This window comes from Hyalella azteca, unplaced genomic scaffold (genome assembly GCF_000764305.2).
Source record: "Hyalella azteca isolate HAZT.00-mixed unplaced genomic scaffold, Hazt_2.0.2 contig5749, whole genome shotgun sequence".
NCBI classification, from domain to species: Eukaryota; Metazoa; Arthropoda; class Malacostraca; order Amphipoda; family Hyalellidae; genus Hyalella; species Hyalella azteca.
This window is the reverse complement of record NW_025935931.1, coordinates 54,878-65,170: the sequence shown is the minus strand read 5'-3', so window position 1 is coordinate 65,170 and position 10,293 is coordinate 54,878. Positions and strand designations below refer to the sequence as shown.

The following is a 10,293-nucleotide window of genomic DNA, read 5'->3' as shown; positions in this document are numbered from 1 at the left end:
AATTAGAGCAGCAAGCAAGTTGCTTCCCCTTTAACAGTCAACAAAGTACTAACCGATCACTTGGAGCTGTACGCTACGTTGGTCAGCTGCATGCCACATCCTGCAGGCTGAGCTGAGGCAGCTCATAGGCATTTCTTTCTTTCGTTTTTCTTCCGTTCTGCTTGTGCGGAAAACGTCGCCTCACAGAAAGCATCGTTGGCAGCGTCGCCGAAGCTTCTGGAAGGTTGGCTGACTCGCCGAAGCTTCGGTAAGATTGGTAAATGGCGTCGGCAAGATCTTCAAGATCTTCGAAGAAGTAAATTTGTCTGCTAATTCGTCTCCGAATATCTTTCAAATCTTTATCACTCTCTGCATAGTGGTCACATGACTGGACAGTGTGGACACATTAGTACGATATATCACTATCAGCGTTACATTAAAGTCAGTAAAAACAATGTTTAGATACCATTCCATTGGGAATTTCTGATGACAGCTATGTCTTAACATAGGATAAACGCGGTATATTCCGACACATTAAGGATGCATCAAGAAATGAAAAACTATAAAAAAATAACCGTATGCGTTACTCGAGTTTTGTTTGCTTTATGTGACTTGCAACCACACTCAGGATGATGTATGTTTTCGGTGAATTTTCCCGCGCATTTTCACTTTTTTAAGCTATTGCTGTGCACAGTTGGCGCAATGTATTGAAAATTGATTATCTTCGCGCACGTGTTCGCGCAATCCCAGCCATCTTTATTTTAGAAGAAATTTTCTCCAAAGTCATATGGCAACACTGAACACCGTCTGTTTACATTTCGTATGTATAACAGCCGCAGTTTACGATTACCGTACGTTCCGTATCCAACAAGGCGGACAACCGGAAGAGTCAGAAGTAACCCGGACATGTCTTACATTTTATTATTGTCAGTTCGAGTGTTCGACTCACGTAGTCAATATACTCGCGTATATTGTCGACTAAAATAGAACTATTTTAGCTTTCTAAAGTACGGCGCACGGCACATTTTTTTACCAATGTAGTACGGCGCACCGCGCAGGTTGTTAAAATGACAAAATAAATTCCCGCGCACCTGGCACATCTTCCTGACCATGGACTTGCAAAACACCATACTACGCGCTAGCAACAATGAAACGTCACAAAATCTTGCCATATTTATTTAAAAGCCTTTAGAATGCAAACCTACCAAATCCCTATATTCCGACACTGTGTGTGGCAATATTCGGCACGTGGTGAGGCGTAATCCATCCGCGCTTCAAATTCTACTGATACGTAATGCCGTCATCCACGTGTTCAAATTCCGTTCGCTCTGTGAGCTGTATTGGAATACAACACGGCTTTGAATTAGAACACTAATGAATATTGAAAACTACTTAATTACGCTTTTAATTAACAACTATTAAGCTTTTAATTAAGCAAATTTTAATTTTTGTACATAGCATGGAACGATCTGTGTGTGTCCAATTCAAGTTGTGACGGAATTAGTTTTCATGTGTCTAAATCCATTTCTCAACTTATCATCTATTAATTTATTTACCACTTGAAATCAGCGAATACAAGTATACTTAAAGGATTCCTAATAGGTATATTCACAGATGTATTTAAAAGTCTCAAACCATAATATTCTTCCTATGCAAACAGTTATTCACTATTTGGTAGAGCAAGGTCAACTGTCAAATTTGACAAATTTTTTGATGATCTCACTGGGTAGCGTGCATTGTCTCTCTTTGGATCTCAATATTTTCCCGCTAGATGGCCATGACCTAGTGTTTTGGCAGTAGATCGACGTGCAAATGTATGACGTCACCATTTCAACCATCAACGAATGCATGGAACTAAAACAAAGCTTAACATAAAGGAAAAACTAGAGAGGTGACGGAATTACCCACGATGTCGGAATATACCGCGTTTACCCTATTTTATTTACAAAAGTTTTTGCACTCGAAAACAATTTTACCATTAATTATGATGAAATTATTTCTGACTCTGTTCATTAACCATAGAAGTAGAACCTCTGATAACCCTATCATTGTATGATTAGTATAGTATATATAGAACAAGCAAGATAAAAAAACTGACAGAATATTTTATTACCTTTTACGCTTTTACCTAGATATGGAAGGTAAATGGAGGATGTTGCCATAAGAAATTCATAGATAGTTTTTTCTGAAATAAATTCTAAATTTTTACTTTCTCAAAATTTTCATATCGAGGAAAATCATATATACGTATTATTGAAGGATAATTAAATGCATATATATATTGAATATTATGAGTTTTTTGTCTGTTTACTGTTCCTTGAAATACTGTATTTGTGCTGTCAACTGTGCAGGGTGAAATGAATGACTGGAATTGCACCAAAATCTGCACTAAGATAAAATATATAGGTAACTCATTATGCATGGGAAAATTCCCCAAAAACCTGCATAATCCTGAGTGTGGAAAAAAGGCATGTATATTTAATTAATTATTCCTAACCATTTTTCAGACAATGGTGAATGGGAAGCCGACAACACCTTCGCATCCTGGTAAGTGAATGAAATCTGCATGCAAGCTGTAGGCCTGTAGCTTCAAGTATACAATGACACACACAGAAGTCACAAATCAGCTGATGGTGTACTGAACCCAAATTGTAAAATTCCATTCATTGTGCATCCAACATTGGAGATACTTCAGCTACTGTCAAAACATCAATGCCATCAATGTCTGCCATATCATAACACTTACCTATGTCACCAGCATTCAAAAGTTAATGCCATCAATGTCTGCCATATCATAACACTTACCTATGTCACCAGCCTTCAAAAGTTCAAAAACACTAAAATTTGTAAACAAAAGTAAGCTTCAATTTTCTAGTGCAATGAAAAAAGCTTTATAGTTACTACATGGTAATTGATCTCTAAAATCATAATTCTAACCCAGCCAGGGCTGTGAAGTATGGTTTTATAGCTTGAGATATTATCATTTTTTAAAGCTCTATCAGCTATCTTGACCTCAAATTAGCCAAACAATGTGCATTGTCCATATCATTTCTAATACAATTATGCCATACACTGGTGCTGATCATTGCACTTTGATCATAATCATGATAATGGCATTAATCCACATATGTTGGTACTGATCTTTGCATATTGGCCATATTGATTGTAATAAGCATATGTCTGTGTCAATCATTGTAATTGTGAATTGTAATCTATTGAGGTGCATGATTGATGACTGTCATCTGCCTTGATGAACCTTGGCATCTTTGAGACAATGAATTTGGCATCCTGGAACTATGTCATGTCAATCTTTACAGTCTGGGCTAATTGTGTACTACTGAACCAAAATTGTATCTGACCCATAGTCCCATACTACATGGTTTTATTGAAATTCTGAGAATTAAGTGCAGTAGCTGCTGTGTAGTAACTTATGTGTCATTGTCAATAATTGGAATTTACTTTGTGGCCAACCCTTGTCACCCATAATAATAATTATTGAATAGAATAATGATTATTGAACAGTATCATAAAGTATATTAAATTCTGGTGATTCAGGATTCTAAATTTGGTTCTATTAATATTTTTTGAATGCATGTACTAGAACCTATCATATGTATGTATTCTCCAGAAATTGGGAAATGTGTTTACAACTACTTCATGGGTAAAATAGAACATTTGTAATGTAAGGCACTACGTACTCATAAATGTCTTAAGTAGATGTCTGTATTTTATCATGTACTCAAATGATGCCTATTCTGTTAGTAATGCAGTAGTTCTATAGTAAACAAATAATGTTTTTATGGAATATAATGAGATTGATTGGTCTGGTTTGAAAATGTTCTGACAGCAGATAAATAGTACAAATGCATTTTTATGTTTTTCAAGTCATGCTAACTACCTTCACAAATAATTATGATAACAGCTGTGGTTTAAGCTGCACTGTTTAAGGGTGTCTTTAGCAGTTGCATCACCGACTAGCCAGAATCACTATCAATTGCGGGGCATTGAAGGTTTAGTTTTCAACTACACATCATGAATATTGATGCAATTAACATAGATTCTACTATTTCAGCTCACTTCTCTCCGGATGACAAGTACAGCCGGTATAGAGTGGAAATCAAGAAGAGATTTGGCATCCACATCACACAGCAGCCAATGCCCATCTATTAATTGTTCTCCACTTTAATATTATTTAAGCATAAAAATTTGTTCAGATTTCTTTGTTTGTGACATCAATAACAAATTATGCATAAATCATGGTGTTTCTGTGGTTGTTTCTATCACTTTCCTGATAAAGAATTAACATGCTAAACACATTTTAGAGGATGCCACAACTCTAATCTGTTGATAACCAGCACCTGGCCTTGAAAAATTCAAATATGAGGGAATAAATTGAGAACATTTTTATTTAACTACTGTTCAGTTGGTCACCAACCTCTTTACACAGAACATTTATTCAAAGATAAACAAAAATCACTTACCACTTTGCAGGCCTTCATAAAAATTCACTCATCAGTTTTTCCTCATCTTTTGACTACATGGATGTAGCTTATTAAAATTTTTACCAAAATGTTAGCCTTTATTTACTACCTACCACACATGTTGAAAAATTTGAGGCATGTATTACTTGTGTCTTCTCCAAAAAAAATTTTATTCTCAGAATGCAAGGTTTACTTTTGAAAAAAAAAACACACTAGACAGTTTAATCTAATATTTTTATTACTACACCTTGGGATGCAAAAGTTTCAATAATTTTATATTTTTCAATATTTTAATATGAATGAATAAATGCTTTTGAAGCCCAATGAAATATTGGTTCTATGCAGTGCCTCATTTTAGAAACTTTCATTTTCTTTCATACCTTAGGAACAAAAAATTAAGCGTCATCGCTTATTGCACAAAAATGTAAATACAAGTACAACTGACGAAGGACTAGAAAAAGTAGAAGACGTTACTACTCCAGTCAAATATCAACACAATCTTAAAATATACTCTTTGAGTGAGCTTCACATTTAGTTTAAAAATTGCTACATGCTTAAAATCCCTGGGTTAATATATTGCACAACATTGTTATAATATCTGAAAATCTATAAGTAAATATCACGCATCAGTTATTTTGATATTTGGGTGCAAGAAGCTTGATAGAAATGACAAATTTACCCTGACAGCATGGCTTGAATTTCAAGATGCTAAGTGTCTGATGTTCTTGCGTTTGTGACCTCACCCACCTTGAAATTAAGAAAAAAATGGAAATGGACCCACAAGACCTATTCAACCATGACATCATCATACCTACAGACAAAGATGAAAAACAAGTCTCAACTTTGAATGTAACTAACAAAATAATTCATCGCAGTAAATGTGTATTATCTGCAGTAAATTTAGAAATTTTGTGTATGAATGATTAATTGGCTCCTGTTAAGACCTGTGGAACGAGAAGCCTGGTTTGAATGCAAACTATTTTCCAAGATAATCATTGGAGTAATTATTGCGGTATTAAATATTGTGTTTGACTGTTAGCTCTAAAAAAATAACAAATAACGTAAAAAGGAAATATTGGTTTTAATATATTATTAAAGAGAGATATCTCTCTTAGCATCTTTTCATCATATAGAATATGAATAAGTATAATATGTTCATAAAAATTACAGTAAGCAAGCTGTTATGCCTAGCAGTCAAGTCAATTATTTGGCAATCTTACGTAAAAGACAAGAAGAGGTTCTTTATAAAAATTATTTCACTAACATAACTAAGTAGTCTGGAGAAACATAAATAATAAATGAATCCTTCATTCACAGTCACTACAAAATAAAAATGTACAAAATATGTCCATACCTAAATGAGTAATTTTGGTGCCACACAACCGAGAGTCTGAGCAATTGATTTTAAACCCTTTGGTCCTGAGAACCTTATTTTGGACAACAACCTCATAAAATTGCAAAAACAAGAAAATTTAATACAAACGATGTCACATTACAATAATTAATTTTTGCTGATAATAGTCTACAAACAGAATTTGCACATGCAAACCTGACTTATGGCACAAAGACTAGATATTGATACAACATCGACATAGAAAAAGTACTAGGTATATAGCTTTCCCTCGACAGTCAGCACCTTGATTGCAATAAGCCTTAATTATATTTAAATAAAAGAAATCCAATATTTTAGCCCACATTTCAGAAATCAAAGATAAATACAGATACGTCACAACAACAATACAGGCAGTTCAAGTCATGAATACATCTTAAATATGATTTCAGTCACTAAGAAGCTCAAGATTACAATGCAAGTAAATTTGAACATCAAAATTAGGTACTTGTCACTACATAAAAATGAGTAAATCCAATAAATTACAGTTCCTCAATTACAAATTATCTGCATACAACTGTTCAAGCTTTGTTATAATGTCAATATACTTTAGTCAAGATTAAAATTACCTAAGAAAAATTTCTTGCAAGACAAAAATATTCTATTTTTTGGGAAGGATGAGTTAAGATGAATAGAAATCTCGATACATTTCTGATTAGGGGTTAGTAATGAAATATCTTCATCAATTCTAGTTAAAGATGTAGACATTTTTTTAAAAAGAATGAGCAAAGAGTTTTCATTACATGAGGACCCATTTGAAATAACATCCCATCATAAAAAGCAATATATTATCTGTCACGATCAATAAAAATTATGTCCTCATCCGTTCCATAGCTTAGTCTTGCATCTTCCATGTGTTTGAAAGTGCAGCAGCAGACTTTCTTTCCAACAGAAGGATTAGCATAGTAAATCAAACCGGAATTTTCATCACAGCCAACAAGTACAACAAAGTGTCCTTGGTAAGGCACGTCACAGGCCACTGCAAAGCAGTCCCTGATGCGCGCTCTTGTCTCCGAAAAACTGCACAAGCGACACTGCAGAAGATGGGCATTGGTCAAAACGATGATTGGTAGACAATTTTTCAGATGCTCCGTGATTTGCATCAGGGAAACAGAACGCTTCTCCACAACTAAGCCCAGCTCAGAAGCGCGTTCAAAACGATCCACAACACGAAGCTCATCCTGGTAAAATTGCACATCATAACTTGGGCACAGAAATCAAAATCAAACAAAATATTAGAATCAGTGGTGAAAATGTTCATCATGAATTAATAGAAAGCAACTTAATACACATATATCAATTCTTGCCATGAGTAGTATGAAAACCTTTGGACTTTCTAGTGCACAATATTGTCATCAGAAGCAAGGTGGGGTCTTGCAAATTTCTTTAATCAAAACTAAATTCATCATTAAAGGAAACAGAGAAACATCTGAATCAGCTTGCCAGCAGAAGCAGGCAGTATTATCATCTCAGAATGACCATAAACAAGGAAGTTGTAAGTAGTAACAAAAACAAAGAGAATGGGAATGTCTGAAGTCATACCCTTATCTAAACCAAGTGGAAGATATATGATTTGCTGTCAGATAGCACAATATTAATGTGGCTGACAACCGTTGATTGAAGACAATGCAACTGGGAGTAGAAAAATTAACAACTTTTTCTCAAATATAATGTGCATCAAAGTCTCAATGAGAATTTAGATATTGAAAATTTTCTGATACTAGTTTAGAGCTATCTACTTGAATACCATATTTCCCCATCATTGATCACATAAACAGTCCTCACCTTGCTGATGGCAGTTTGATAAAACTTTTCTTTACTTAGTCCATGGTCAACCCCAAGAGTGATAGTGTAGTACCTGAATTGAATCCCAAACCGATAGAGAAGATAGGCCAAATCAATACTCCAAGTGCTGTAAACAAAAAATAATTAGTAATGTGAAAAATACAGCGAATTAATAGTTTCAAGTGTGAGAGATTCATCAAGCTATCTTGCAAATATCAATATAGAGGAAATCAAATCTACACTTAATATAGTGGATGAATTCATGGCAATATTTCTAATAAAAATATTTTTGCTACAATATATACCTGTTGTGGAAATTCTCCTCTAGAGCAACTTGTTGAAGATTGTCAGCAAGATACTGGCGTTCCCTTTTTGGCAAAATCATCATGATGCAGGTGACTCCACAATCCCAAGAGTATTGCTGCCTCAGGAGGGTCACCCGTGCACAGTGTTTCTTGATAAAACTTGCCTCATTGTCAGTGATTGAAGATGGGCAACTATCTTGGCAAATTGATTCTGAATAAAGATAAGCTGGATTATCATGAGCTTGATTAGCACCATAACTCTTGGAAATAGTTGAAGAAACAACTGGAAGATGTGGAACTAGATCTTCTATTTCTTGTCTTGAAACAACATATACATCAGATGAGTTACTGAAAGGTTTAGCTTTATCATTGACTAAATTGTCATTGCTCTTCTCTTTTTTATTCTCCTCACCCCAGGAGGATGGAAACAAACTCTCTCTTTTTGACACACTCAAACCATTTTTCCTGGCTTGATTAGAAGGTGCAACTCTGTTGCTTGATGTTTTTGAATTCATTGGTCAAATTGATATAAAGAATGATTTAATAATCTACCTAAAGGGTAGAGACTATATATGAATAAATAGAAGCCACAAAATTCATTGAAAATATCAGATTAAAAATTGCAATTGAGCACATAAATATTTCCAAGTCACACTGACTTTAACACGTTGACTACGATTGTTTCATCTTGTACTATTATTTCATTTTTTGTACTTTTTTTAAGCAGGGTTGCCAGACGGTCATTTTTTCCAGACAAATTCCATGATTTAGTTTTTCTCAAATGGGTTGGCTGGCTAAAATTTATGATAGGGGTGCTTCCTAATTAAATTTTAAATATTGCAAAAAGAAAATAATTGGAATTTTTATAGCGGAACCTATAAATAAACTAGTATACATTGAATTATCAGCATTTTTGGTCATTTTTGTTCTCGGATTTGGCCGATTTTGGGCAACCTGAATTATGTACCACTACCTCCTGGAGAAATACATTTTGTGGTACGCATATGTACCAATACGTAGTCAACGTGTTAAAAAGGTTATCAAAAGTGTTTTCAATCAATATTTAATAATGACTAGTAAAATAAATATAAACATTCTGTTAGAATTTATAAAGATAAAAGTTACGTACACTTTTATAATTATTACAAATAGATAAAACACTATTCAAAATTTAACATACTTATTTCTATCATAATTAATTTATTTCTACACTACTATTCTTGTTTTGGCCTAAAAAGTAACAACCATGTCTTCACTCAATGCCAACCATGTCTTCACTCAATGCTAACCATTCAAGGCCAATTTTCTCATGAACAAAAATATGAAATGACAATTATACTTTTTTTAACCTAGAAATTAGAGACTATCAGTTAGGTAATGACAGATAAGGATATCATTTACAGATACTGAGATAGACATAGCTTCTTGACAGCTATATGGCCCTTACCACAGGCATAGTGGCAAACCAGAGCTTTTTTGGAATCAGTTCATTTTTAATTTCCTCAAGAACTCAAGATTTAAACCAATTTCTTAAGTATGATATAGTCAGATGGGGTAAGACAGGACCGAAATCACTAACAAGCCGGTAGCATCTATACCATGAATAACTAAAAAAACCCAAACCTATCACAAGGTGTAGTTATGCAATAGGCTTCTAAGCTACAACTCATACATTTTGCATCTAACATAGTTTTCTGTACAGATTAAAAAAGTGAGCTGGTCCTATCTTACCCCATTGGGGTAAGATGGGACCAGGCTGGGGTAAGAAAGGACCAACTGGTAATTCTTATGTTACAAGGTTTTTAACAAAGTACAAATCTGATATTCAATATTAGCCATCTAGAAACACATTATTTGATTAAACAACCACTTGTTACAGTTTTTTGTTGCGGGAAGTCAACTCTCATATCAGTCAAATTGAAATTTTTGTCACGAGAAAACTTTGTTTAGCATACTGTCAAACGGGGTAAAAAGGGACGGGCGGGGTAAATAGGGATGCGCGTCCCACATTTCATAGAAATGTTGTAGCAGCTAAACTAATCAAAATATTGCAAAACTAAAAATAGTGGCATAAACTTCAACATTTTTACTATCTATTATGTATAAAGCTAGTCAAGAAATCAAACATTTACTATATCTAAAAAATAGTTGAAAAAAAGTGTGAAAAGTGCGATTTTGGAAAAGTGCCTCTGCTAAGGAGTAAGGTCTGGAGCAAAAAAAATATTTGCCGTATTAAAAAATTTTACTTACATAAAAGTTGCACCCAGGTGTTGGCTTGAAAACGTAATTGACAGAATTTGCCTATCTCATTCCAAAAAAATGGCAGCCATTTCCGTGCGATGGGGTAAAAAGG

At 34.2% G+C, this 10,293-nt stretch overlaps 1 protein-coding gene across 1 annotated transcript; it reads right to left on the bottom strand.

The window, feature by feature from the left end:
* Positions 1-5,397: 5,397 nt before the first annotated feature.
* Positions 5,398-8,597, bottom strand: LOC108669060 (protein GUCD1). The gene is made up of 3 exons (XM_018156344.2): positions 7,941-8,597; positions 7,636-7,762; positions 5,398-7,031 (listed from the first exon to the last, which is right to left on the bottom strand). Exons 1-3 carry the CDS (start codon positions 8,453-8,455, stop codon positions 6,639-6,641), a joined length of 1,035 nt encoding a protein of 344 aa, XP_018011833.1. The 5' UTR covers positions 8,456-8,597; the 3' UTR covers positions 5,398-6,638.
* Positions 8,598-10,293: the final 1,696 nt, after the last annotated feature.